The 13326-nt window shown below is 41.0% G+C and overlaps 1 protein-coding gene across 4 annotated transcripts in view; it reads right to left on the minus strand.

Annotated features, from left to right (window-relative positions):
* Positions 1 to 13326, minus strand: part of ALG9 (ALG9 alpha-1,2-mannosyltransferase) — an 88995-nt gene that overhangs the window by 57518 nt on the left and 18151 nt on the right. For all 4 annotated transcript variants that reach the window (XM_047752191.1, XM_047752192.1, XM_047752195.1 and 1 more), the window contains exons 9-12: positions 6816 to 6938; positions 3535 to 3689; positions 1773 to 1902; positions 1010 to 1157 (exon numbers count right to left, since the gene is read on the minus strand). In XM_047752191.1, coding sequence (XP_047608147.1) covers positions 1010 to 1157; positions 1773 to 1902; positions 3535 to 3689; positions 6816 to 6938 — 556 coding nt within the window. The remainder of the gene's footprint in view (positions 1 to 1009; positions 1158 to 1772; positions 1903 to 3534; positions 3690 to 6815; positions 6939 to 13326) is intronic.

Here is a 13326-nt window from a genome sequence, read left to right on the forward strand (position 1 = left end):
AAAAACATTTCACTTGGAAAAAAATATTTCTGCTAAAACCTCAACCAGAGAGCAGGGAGGCAAAGGTCACAATTCAGTCCAAAATCGTTGAGAAATTTTCAACTAAAGTTCTCTCAACCCATGTCACCAACTCTCAGTGGTGAAATCTGCCACAGTGGTCATACCATCAAACCACCAGAAAAAGAGTAAAGTTTATGGCCAGTTCCCACTTCATCCGAGGGATTTAAAATTAAAGCAAATTTATCAGGTGTATAAAAAAAATAGTGAAAAATAAGAATTCACTGTGGAGGAAGTACTTTGTTCCTGACTAATCCTCAAAAGTATCTTTGGTTATGAAACTATTTCAAATGTAAAAGGCAAAGCCTAAACTTAACACTTTAATTAATATTGACTGATATAGGATCTATCAAGTAAAAGACATTAATTACCACCAGCTAAGCTACAGAAGCCAGCCCCCAAATGGAATGACATGACTCATCTTAACCTTTCTTTTTCCCTAAATAGGACTCTTCTCCGTCCGAATGAAGCAAATACAAACGAATTCTAGAGCCTTTGCCATCACATCCAACAACAGACAGCATGGGGGAAAGTGGTACAGATGTCTGAGCCACAGCCTTCCCCAGTGTCCATACATTGGTAAAGACAAGCACTTCTTCTCTAAAAACACTCTTTTACCTGGAGTTTCTGAACCACTTTTAAAAGTGGATTGATATCAATTAATTATAAAAATTTAAATAAGACTCCCCAGGAAGAGGCACCAGCAGGAGCCCAGGGTCCAAAGTGTGTTCACAAGTCCCCGGGCCTCCGTGCAGGATGCATCGTCCGTCAGTGCTCGTCTGCCAAGCACAGGCCCTGGGTGCTCAGCCCAGTCCCCACAGTTCTCTGAGATGGTAAGTTATTCAAACACTTGTCAAAAATCTAAAACAAAGGAAAAATTAGGAGGACATGGCCACAGAATTGCTATTTTTATGCCTTGATTTAAAACTCTGAGACGTAAAGAGCAACTTACTTCTCAGGCAGAAGGAAGCTGCTGGGAAATCGATGCCACTCTTTTCCTACACAGACGTTAACAGGTCGGCCTTCCGGGACAGTGTGGATGGCTGGGTCTGTGGCAATTCGGTAAAACTCTGGATACAAATCAAGGGGCCCATGATATCCTGGAAAGGAGACAGGTTTGTGAAGGCCGAAGATGCGTGAGATGAGATTCTGACATTTAATTACTATACATGTCCCACTGTGATCCACGTGAAAGGTACACAGCAACTCCAGCAGGAAGCCCACTCTCCTGGAATAAAAGGTCTCTACAGTCATCAGGAAGAGGATTCCGGCAGAGGCTCTATGTTGCCAGAAATAATTTGCTTTCTTGCCCTTTGCAACACCCTTCCACCTTTTAAATTTCATGTTCTTTAAGCACATTTCAATATGCGGGATCCAAATAATGATCATAAGAAAGAATATACTCATGAGACTTGTGCCCCAAATTTGCATCCCAAGGTTAAGATTTCCTTAATTCATCCTTTAAAAGGAAAAAAAAAATTAGAAGAATAAAGAAAAAATTTATAATTAATAACACCAAAAGAAATTCTCCATCTCCTCTTCAATCCCAAGGTACAGAGGTCACACCCCAGTCTCAATATGAAGCTCACAGGTTCGCCTATAGAAAAGTCCTCCCCACCAGCTTAAGCTGAACTGTGTTAAACAACCATGCGTCAAGCAAAACCCGAGGCCAAGTGCCTTGTGAGTATGGGTTAAGATACTCTCAGTACTTCTACCTCTGAACAGGGCCACAGAGCGGGAAAAAGATAAGAGTCCAAACAGGAAGAGTGTTCCTAATGCCAGCCAATTCGATGTCACAGTATAATGCTCCAGGCGGTATCGCTGAAATACGAAGTGGTAACATTTCTAGAAAGAAAGAAAACTATATTGAAAAAAGAAGATACTCCTTGCAGAATATACATAATCACAAGACATCATCATGACACTAAGCAGGAGGAAGCAGCAAAGGAGGTTCAACCAAGGGCCTGAGCAAACACTTAGTGAAGCACCCACTCCAAATTCTAAAATTAAAGCAAACTCTGCTAAATTGTGTGTAGATCAGCCTAGCCAGAGGGCTTGCCAAAAATGAAAATTATTTGGATATTAGGGTTTAAAGTCCTATAATTAATTTTTAAGTATTTAAACAAAAATGCTTTTTGATAGTTTTTTTGATATATGAAATATCACAATCTATTCTGATATAGCCAGTTATTAGTCTTCACTTTCTTTTTCTTTTTTTTTGTCTTTTTGTTTTTTCTAGGGCCACTCCCACGGCATATGGAGGTTCCCAGGATAGGGGTCTAATGGGAGCTGTAGCTACCGGCCTAAACCAGAGCTGCAGCAACTCGGGATCCAAGCCTCCTCTGCAACCTACACCACAGCTCACAGCAATGACGGATCCTTAACCCACTGAGCAAGGTCAGAGATTGAACCCGAAACCTCATGGTTCCTAGTCGGATTCGTTAACCACTGCGCCACGACGGGAACTCCATAGCCTTCACTTTCTTTATTGACAAGTTTTCATTTAAATTTTTAGTGTTAACAAAATGTCTAGGAGTTCCTGTCGTGGCACAGTGGAAATGAATCTGACTAGGAACCATGAGGTTGAGGGTTTGACCCCTGGCCTCGCTCAGTGGGTTGAGGATCTGGCAATGCTGTGAGCTGCAGTGTAGGTCACAGACGCGGCTTGGATCTGGGCATTGCTGAGGCTGTGGCGTAGGTCAGCAGCTGTAGCTCCAATTAGACCCCTAGCCTGGGAACCTCTATATGCCTCAGGTGCGGCCCTAAAAAGACAAATGACAAAAGAAAAAATTGTGGTGATGCTTACACAGATCTGGGAACATTATAAAAACTATTGCATACTTTGAGTAAATGGTACTGTACACTTTAAGTGAGTAAATTCTGTGGTTTGTGAATTGTATCTTAACATAAATCTGTTAAGAAAAAAAAAAAAACTATCACCCTAATCTTTTCCTGCTAACTAGGAACAGTAGCAGTGTTTAAAAAAAAAAAAAAAAAAAAGAGAGTCTGGAGCTTCCGAGGCTATACATACAGAGATATTCAAGATTAGTTTTGACAGGGAATTGACCTGGGCAGGTTTTAAGCCAGGATTACAGTGTCCCAAATTGCTAACTGTCTAATGTTATCCCAAACATTTAAGCCAGTTGCATTCAGGTCTCACAGCTGAAGAGCAGACATTCTATTAGCTCTGCTCTGGTGCTACCATTCTGTGCGAGGCCCATATGGTGACTTAAAAAAATTTCATAGCAATTGGATTCTTACTGGCAACAAAGACAAATTAACACTGCAAATATGTAATCAGCACCAAGAGTACAAGCTAAGTAATCAATACATAAAGCTGTAATAATATGATGTGTATTGGATTTAATGCATGGATAAAATATTTTAGGTGGAAGCATTCTGTAATCTGCCTCTAAGCTTTATGAACAATTTAAAGTGAAAGAGAATGAAGCAGACATACAGTTTCCCAAAACTCACCTGAAGGGCAGAAAGGGCCACAGCACCACAGAGACATATAAGTGGATATACGGGGAAAAGAAATCTCTCCTCTTTGTGAGGCTGGATGAAGAAAATCATAAACCAAATATACATTGGAGCCAATGTAAGCCAATATGGGTGGCCCAAATTCTGAACTGTAAGATACAGAAAAATATCCACCTTTTACCATATTAGAACAAAACAGCATGTTCAGTTTTTACATTCTCTTGTTCTCAACCCTGGGAGTATACCTAGAGCATCCCACGAAATGTTTCAACACTTGCTTTCACACTTTCTCTGACACAATAAAGGAGTCAAGTAGTAAGGGATATACACTCTTTAGCTCTCCCAAGAGATCCAATATTGAAAGGGAGGCACAATACTGGATTTAGCAAGAACACAAATGAAAGTCAGGTGAATGGGTAACAGAGCTTGATAATTTCTACACAGGATGAAGAAAAAAAGACTTCTCTCTCTGAGTCCTTTACTAAAACTAAAGGTTCTTGAGTCTAGAAAAAAGCATAGCATAAATTCATTTCTTGGGTTTTAATTCCTACATGTTCTGTTTAATACATTAATCTTTTTATTTATATACCAATTGGCCTGTTCAAATAGCTATAGATCAAAGGAAAGAAAAAAAGTTGGATTCTCAAACCCATCATTGGTTTTTATCAAGCTAAAAAAAAAATGACAGTTTCAAAGCAAGTATAAAAACACACTTAAAGGAAGTTTCTGCAATACCCATCCACTCTGTTTCTCAAAATGAAAGCCAAGATGTACTTAAAGCATGTAAAAGAATTAAAAGAATTTAATGAACACTAAGACCAGAGCACCTGCTGGAAAGTTCCTGTGGTTAGGTACACGAATACTGAGTAATAAGCCTGCAACCCACAGTGAAGGCATCCCCTGCTGTGCCTGTATTTGTGATAGTGAGCAGGGCATGGGAATCACTGGCCAAGGGTGGACAGATAGCACCCCCTGGTGTCCATTATGTGTACAATGAATAAGTTTTGATGAAAAGATCAGGATTGTCATCAAAACCCACCCTGGCAATGGTGGGATCATATGACTCCTTAGCAGAAACTCTTTAGGAATAAAAATTCTTGAAATGCAACAACAAGCTTATCTTTCAAACTCTTCATTCTAAGACTTGATCATGAGATTTTAAGTTATAATTTAAAATTTATTCCTTTCCAAGAAGTATATTAGGTTGGAATTTTCTTAATCATAAGAAGAAAAAAATCTATCTTCTACAAGTAAACAATCATTTCATCTTCTGTGTCTTAAAGCTAAAATACATTTTAAAATTTCTGCCTAAAATTTTGCAATGTCCTCTATAAAATGTACAAAATTATAACCACAGTTGTATTACATGATCAGACAATGGGTAATTTCTTCCCTGCCTCCTTATATTTTTCTGCTTTTTTCACTTATTATTTTTATTTACAATTTTTTCCTTTTTAAAAAGTATTGTTCCTATTATAAAAGACACAAAAAGTATAAAGAAAAAACAGGAGTTCCCGTCGTGGCGCAGTGGTTAACAAATCCGACTAGGAACCATGAGGTTGCGGGTTCGGTCCCTGCCCTTGCTCAGTGGGTTAACGATCCGGCGTTGCCGTGAGCTGTGGTGTAGGTTGCAGACGCGGCTTGGATCCCACGTTGCTGTGGCTCTGGCGTAGGCCGGTGGCTACAGCTCCGATTGGACCCCTAACCTGGGAATCTCCATATGCCGCAGGAGCGGCCCAAGAAATAGCAAAAAGACAAACAAAAAACAACAACAACAAAAAAGTACTCATTTCCTTACTAGGTGGACACATGGGTACATTACGCATATTTAAACCAGAACTGGATTCATACTTCAGAGAACAGCTTGATATTATATTTTTATGTTTACTGCCTTTACACTTACTACACAAGCATTTCCAAATTTTCCACAAACATAAATTATTTTTATAGTAAAAAGAAAGTGATCCTTAATAAATAAAAGGAATGGAGGCACAAGTTAATACTTCAAGGGAATAAACAGCTGGATCCAAATGTGGGGCACTATACAAGCTGAATGACGTACTTCCTTCAGGAGAAAAACAAAAATGAGAGGGGAACCTCTAAAAAAGCTTATAAAATATAACACCAAATCCAGAATATGACTTGTTTACATCTGGCTTTAAACCAACTATAAAAGCTATTTTTCAGACAATGTAGGAATCTAAATATTACCTGGGGTACTGGATGATATTAAGAAGTTACTGTTAATCTTGTTAGGATAATGGCATCATGGTTATGTAGTTTTTTGGGTTTTGGTTTTTGTTGTTGTTGTTTTGCTTTTTAGGGCCGCACCCATGGCACATGGAGATTCCCAGGCTAGGGGTCTAATCAGAGCTGTAGCTGCTGGCCTACGCCACAGCAACGCCAGATCCAAGCCTCGTCTGTGATATATACCACAGCTCACAGCAACACCGGATCCTTAACCCACTGGGCAATGCCAGGGATCGAATCTGCAACCTCATGGTTCCTAGTCGGATTCGTTTCCACTGTGCCAGGATGGGAACGCCTGACATCATGGTTATAACGAAAGCCCTAAAACAAAACAAAGTGACTGAAGGCTGCTTTCATAGTCTATGAACACAATGAACTCTTTATAAACCATTAATAGTAAAGGCGGAGGTTGGGAAATGGTATGGAGGGACCGTATGACACCCAAATCAGACTGAAAAGCCTGAAATTAAACCTCTTTCCAAAGCTCATTTGTCATGTGCTCAGCTCTGTCTTCCATAAAAGAAGCTACAGGCACTTCCTGCCCAGAGCCAGGATAACACTGGCTGTGCAATACACAATCAGAGTAAGTATCAAATTTGGGGGAATCTCTGTAAGGTTTATTTTCCACATTTTTAAAGTAATTTTCCAAAGAAAGTCTACCTCTAGCATGGATTATCTTAAGCAATGTACCTTGTTAACACACACTTCTTTAAAATACAAAACTCAAATAGGCCTCTCTCTTAAGACTGTATAAGTGTTTTTGCCTCCCCAGGTGGTTCGGTAAATCACACAGACTTCCTCACTTGAAGGGATATAAAGCTCCTCCCTCTGTCAGTTTAACTTGCAATTATTAACCATATTTTCATATAGGTTAAATAACATATGAATATAGATGGAAAATGCAATGAGCCAACCATTTCCATAGGAAGAAAATGAAGAATAAAATGATAGACACTCTTTCGCTTCTTGGTATACAGTGTTACTCCTCCCCCCCACCCCAATCCATCACCCCTTATGCCACTCACCATGAAATCTCTGCAGTAGGTGTTCCATCAGAGAAGTCAAAGGTAGGACCAGGAGAGCCAAAGCAAAGACTACATTAAAATTCAGAAACCCATTAATTAAATAGAAATGCCAGGGTTCTGTACCTGCGGGGGATAAAGAGATAAGAAATCATTCATGGATGCCTTGGGTCCCTGTTACAGACACTTGACTCATAGTGTTCTTTGTGCACAGAATGATGGTGATCCAGTGCCTCCTGGGAACGGGCATCCACAAACCCACTCTCTTTCAAGCTCAGCCACACGCAGGAAGCACAAATAGAAGATAGGAAGAGAATGGGACTGGTCGAGGTGATTTAGATAGGTATCAAGTTTCAAATATTTAGCTGTATTTTCTATACTGATCACTGTATCTAGCCCAAATGGCCATGCTCAAATAGGACCAATACTCTTCCGAACAACCAAATAATATAAATAGCTTAGTGGTGATAGAGTGATTTATAATAAGAAATACATGTTTTTGTTCCTCACCCCCATTCCTAGTAATCCTAAAATTATCCTTGTAATTTCTTAAACTGTGAGAGTCATAAAGGTCTTTTGTTATGCTAATTAGGGGGATTTGGGGGCACTCCTAGGTAACCTAAGGTTGCTAGGGGACTCAACCTTACGATTGGAGGGTTGGAACTTTCAGTCCTGTTGGCCCGCCCAACCTCCCATCTCTGGGGAGAGGAGAGAAGCTGGTAATAGTGTTTAATCAACGACGGTCAATGATGCTTATGTAATGAAGCCTCCATAAAACCCCAAAGGGCAGTGTTCAGAGAGCTTCTGGGGTGGTGAACAGGTAGAAGAGCACACAGGGGCTGTGGCGCGCCCAGAGAACAGGGGAGCTCCGAGTCTCTTCCCACATACCTCGCCCTGTGCCCCTCTTGCATCTAGCCTGTATCCTTTATAACAAACTGATAAACATAAGGAAATGTTTCTCTGAGCTCTAGGAGCCACTGGAGCAAACTGACTGAACCTGAGGAGAGAGCTATTCTAATCTACAGCTGCTGGGTCAAGCCCAGGTGACAACTGAAGGAGAGGCAAGGTGTGGGGGGATATGGGTGCAGTTTTGAGGGCTGAGCTATTAGGGCCTTTCCCATTTTCTTCCCATCTGTTCATCCTATTTACATTCTAGTGTCTTTCCCCTTAATACACTCAACCACTATTCTATAGTGCATAAGTATATAGGGAACCTGTTTGGTAAAAAGCAACATCTTCTTTTCCTAGGAAAACAATGTTCAGATACCTAGACCTTTCTGAGAAGTTTTGAGGACTCAGAATGAAACAAAACGACTGAAAACACAGGCCTTACTCACACAAGTTTTGATTCTTTTTCTTTCTTTTCTTTATTTACTTTGTCTTTTTTTTAGGGCCACACCCATGGCATATGGAGGGTCCCAGGCTAGGGGTCAAATCGGAGCTGTAGCCACTGGCCTACACCACAGCCACAGGAATGCTGGATCCAAGCCGTGTCTGCAACCCACGCCATAGCTCATGGTAACATCAGCTCCTTAACCCACTGAGCAAGGCCAGGGATCAAACCTGCATCCTCATGGATGCTAGGCAGACCCATTTCCACTGAGCCACAATGGGAACTCCACAAGTTTTGATTAACTAAAAATCCTTAAATTCAGATGAGAAACAGCCCCCCTCTGCACATTTGGCAGGTTTTTCATCTGCTCTGCCCCTCCCTGTGATTGCTTCAATCAGGCAGTGAATGACACATTCGGGTTTTAATCACTGTGTGTTGTGACACCCACCCTGCACCACAGCAATTTCCTGCAATCAGCATTGCTTAAAAGGGTAATCAGAAGGCAGAGGAATAGTCAGAAAAGCCTGATATTTTGCAGCTTGCACAGCAAAATAAGATTAGAAACCAAACCCTTAAGGCCGAAACATTTAAGGGAGGAGTAAGAAGAAGCGGTGTACCCTGAGGAAGGACTCAAGTTCAACTGTGTGTCACCTTTCGGGAGAGCCCTCTCCTTCCTGTCTAAGTACAATGATGGGGACTGTTCAGGAACAGAGATTCTGTCCCAGGCCAAGTTCATTAGAGACATTTATATCTTGTATTCTTTACGAATAACCTTTCAGGTTACAGAAAACTAATGGATGGTTTTATTTTCAGAACAGAAATACACGTCTTCTCTGGATTTTAATTACTATTTAACAACGCATTTCCTAAACTGAGTCCTTTTGGAATGTCATCTCCAGAGAATTCAGTTTTTGCACAATCCTCTCCTGACCACCAGTGTGGCGGCAATGCTGTCAACCTTGACCCGCCTTTTTCTTTACAACATTCTGGAAATCTGTGCCCGAGAAGAAAAAACCAGAGTGATCAGAGAAAAGGGGGGGGACCTTTCACATCATTTATTACAGATGCTAAACCTCAACAGGAAAAAAGCCTCTTTATCTTTTATCCTTGCAAATAAATACTTCTTTCCAGGAAAGCTCTTTAGTGTTTTCGTCTTTACCACAACTTACTATCCCCCTCCTGTTAAGGCTGACTATTCTTTTTACCAAGATATACTGTACTCTGAGATGTGGAACCAAAAGCATGAGGTTGGTAAACTCGATTATTTGTATGTATTAAGAGCTCATAGATTGGGAGTTCCCATCGTGGCTCAGGAGAAACGAATCTGGCATCTATGAGGACACAGGTTCCATCCCCGGCCTTGATCACTGGGTAAAGGATCTGGCATTGTCTTGAACTGTGGTGTAGGTCTCAGCATGTGGCTGCAGCTACAGCTCTGATTTGACCCCTAGCCTGGGAACCTCCATATGCCATGGGTGTGGCCCTAAAAAGACAAAAACAAAAAAAACAAAACAAAACAAAACAAAAAAACAGAACCTCACAGATCAAGTTTACAGCTGGGATGTGAACATTTCGTAATGTACTGTTACATCCTTGAAGGATGGGGTAAAAATTGGGAAATAAGTCAAGAGTTGGGAAGGTTCAAGTGACAAGTCTTAAAAACAAGGGCAACAGGGACAAAAATAGTGAATTCTGTTAGCCAGTGTTCTCCTCTACTTGATGAGGTATCTTCCTTAAAAAAGAAAAGAGGAAAAGCCTTAATCTCTTTCCAGGGAGATATTCTATGCTGCTCTCACAAAGTATCAAAGATGAACACTGCAGGAAAAAATAAAGTGTCAGAATGACAAGCTAAGCATTTACCTGGTGCAAAATGCAAGGTGAAAGGAAGCTGGAGGCAAGGTCTTTGCAGGGAGTGACTCACATTATTTCCCTCTTAATGGAAAGTGCCTCAATTCCTTTCATTCAAATGAGCTAAAGGGAGCTTTGAAAGAGGCTAAAAGAAGAAGGGATAATATTTACTGTTCCATAGACTGAATGAAGGGAACCATTTTACAGGCCTATAATTTTACAGAACCCTAGGAACTAAATTATATTTGGTGGTCAAATTTGCACCAACTTTCAATAGGAGGCATTAGCCTTTATGTTCAGAAATCTCCTGTGCAGTGATCTGACAGATGTTGATAAACACACACAAACAGGCCAGGATCACATCCATCCCTAAGCAGACCTGCTGTTATTTTTGAGACAGCATTTCTTACACCTGTGCTCCCACGCCTTCTAGGGCCTGTGTACTCCTTCCTTCTCAGAGCACTGCCCTTCACTTGCCAGGTAAAAGTACTCAACCTCAACATCTCAGAACTTGAAATGTCACAAGGGTAAGAAGCAGAAACAGCGCCAAAACTAGTCGCTTTCTTTTTTGTGACACTAAATTTCACCTCTTGATCTTTGGCCCTATAGAGATGATTCACCAAGGAATCTGCAATTTTATATCTAAACTACGGCGAATTTCCTAAATGCTATGTATTCTTTATCCTGACAATTAATTGTTGTGAAAAACTATTTCCTTCCCCTGGCTTCAAAAGACAAGAGTCAGAACAGGTCTGGAATACGTCATTAATACATGTTTTCTGGCTAGGAAAGTTTAGAAATGTCCCTTTGAAAACCAGGAACAATAGAATAAATGTTTACAGATCCTCCTCAACTTGTAATAGGGTTACATCCTGATAAACCCACTGTAGATGGAAAATGTCATGAGTCAAAAATACATTTAGGGCTGTAGCTCCAATTCAGTCCCTAGCCTGGAACACCCATATGCCACAGGTGCAGCCATTTAAAAAAAAATGCATTTAGGGGGAGTTCCCATTGTCAACCAGTGGGTTAAGAACCAGACTGCTTAAGAACCTGCAACCATGAGGATGCGGGTTCAATCCCTGCCTTCACTCAGTGGGTTAAGGATCTCGTGTTGCCACAAACTGTAGCATAGGTCACAGATGGAGCTCAGATCTGGCATTGCTGTGGCTCTGGTGTAGGCCTGCAGCTGCAGCTCTGGTTCAACCCTTAGCCTGGGAACTTCCATATGCTGCAAGTGTGGCCCTCAACAGAAAAAAAAAAAAAAAAATGCACCAAGGACTTCCCTGGTAGCTCAGCAGGTTAAGGATCTGGCATTGTTACTGCCATGGCTCAGGTTGCTGCTGTGGCGCAGGTTCAATCCCTGGCCCTGGAATTTCCACATACTGCAGGCACGGCCAAAAAAGTAATAATAATAATAAAATGATTACCCAGTGGTGTTTTTTAAAAAAATGCATTTAGGAGTTCCCGTCATGGCTCAGTGGTTAACGAATCTGACTAGGAACCGTGAGGTTGCGGGTTTGATCCCTGCCCTTGCTCAGTGGGTTAACCATCCGGCGTTGCCGTGAGCTATGGTATGGGTCGCAGACGCGGCTCGGATCCTGCGTTGCTGTAGCTCTGGCGTAGGCCGGCGGCTATGGCTCTGATTCGACCCCTAGCCTGCGAACCTCCATATTGCCACGGAAGCAGCCCAAGAAATGGCAAAAAAAGACAAAAAAAAATGCATTTAATACACCTAACCTATCAAATAGCAGAGCTTAGCGTAGCATACCTCAAACATGCTCAGAACATGTACATTAGCCTACAGATGGGCAAAACCACCTAATACCAAGCCAACTATATACTACAGCATTGACTCACTCATGTAATTTATTGACTACTATGCTGAAAGTGCAAAACCAGAAAGGCTGTGTGGGTACAGAAGGACTCTAAGTGTTTCTGGGGTTTACCTTCACGACAGAGCAGCTGGCTGGGAAGGAGAGATAGCATACTGCCTGTCAACGGCCCAGAAAAAGATCAAAATTCAAAATTTGAAGCACAGATTCTACTGAACGTGTATGGCTTTTGCACCATCATTAAGTCAAAAAAGTCATAAGTTGAACCATCATAATTGTGAACCATCCACATATTATCATAATCACAATGGAGAGATTTAAATTACCTGGCTCATGCCTGTATAGTTTCTACCTAAAATTCAGCTAATGCTGTAAAACTACTTAAAGTAGTTTTTTAAAAAGTTTAAAGTGTTTTAAAAAGAACTCAATATTCAACCTTTTTGTCTCATCAGTCCCTACACCTGACATTCTATTTTTCAGCAATGTTACCCTCTCCTGTCTACTTGGCAAACACTTACTCTTCCTTCCAGGCTCAGCTCAAAGACCACCACCTCTAAGAAGTGTTTCCTAATACCATGACATGAACTTACTCTTTGGTTCCCTATCTTTCCACAGTGGCTCATAATACAATGGACTGTAATTATCTATTCATGTGCCTGCAGCTTTATTAGACAGCAAATTCTATGAAAACACATGATAAATACTCAAAAGCAATTAATTCAATGCTTCTTTAACTGAAGTCATTTATCCACCCGTTCAAGAAGTATTTATAGGTTACACCTTTTTTTTTTTTTTTTTTTAATGGTTGCACCCATGGCACATAGACGTTTCTGGGCCAGGGATTGAATCTGAGCTGCAGCTGTGAGCTATGCTGGATCCTTTAACCCACTACGCCAGGCTGGGGACTGACCTGTACCTTCACAGTGCCCCGAACTGTTGCAGTCGGATTCTTAACCCACTGTACCACAGCAAGAACTCATATTCTTACATGTAAGAAACAACATATATGCAAAAACCATCAGTACAATGCATTTTTAATTTTCAGATTAAAAAGTAAATGTCCACCATAGGTAACAAAGCACTTGAAGTAGAAGGCCCTTACAAAACAGTCAAAATAATTCCAAAAAGTGCCAACCAAGTGAAAGAGTTTCCCTGACAAAAGACAGTCTCACTGTTTGACAATTGTACAGCATCAAAGCATCTACTAAAAGATAAGTCTTTAATATATGCTGAATGGACTCAACAATTACAATAAAGCTGACAATGGTAAAGTACTACTTCTACCTCTGTTATTCGTGGGGTTTTTCGTCTTTTTTTTTTTTTTTCAGGGCTGTGCCTGAGGCACATGGGGTCAAATCAGAGCTGTAGCCACTGGCCTACACCACAGCCACAGCAACAACAGATCTGAGCCACATCTGCAATCTACACCACAGCTCACGGCAACACTGGATCCTCAACCCACCAAGCGAGGCCAGGTATCGAACCTGTGTCCTCATGG

The sequence above is a fragment of the Phacochoerus africanus genome, chromosome 11, assembly GCF_016906955.1.
Source record: "Phacochoerus africanus isolate WHEZ1 chromosome 11, ROS_Pafr_v1, whole genome shotgun sequence".
In the NCBI taxonomy this organism is placed as follows: Eukaryota; Metazoa; Chordata; class Mammalia; order Artiodactyla; family Suidae; genus Phacochoerus; species Phacochoerus africanus.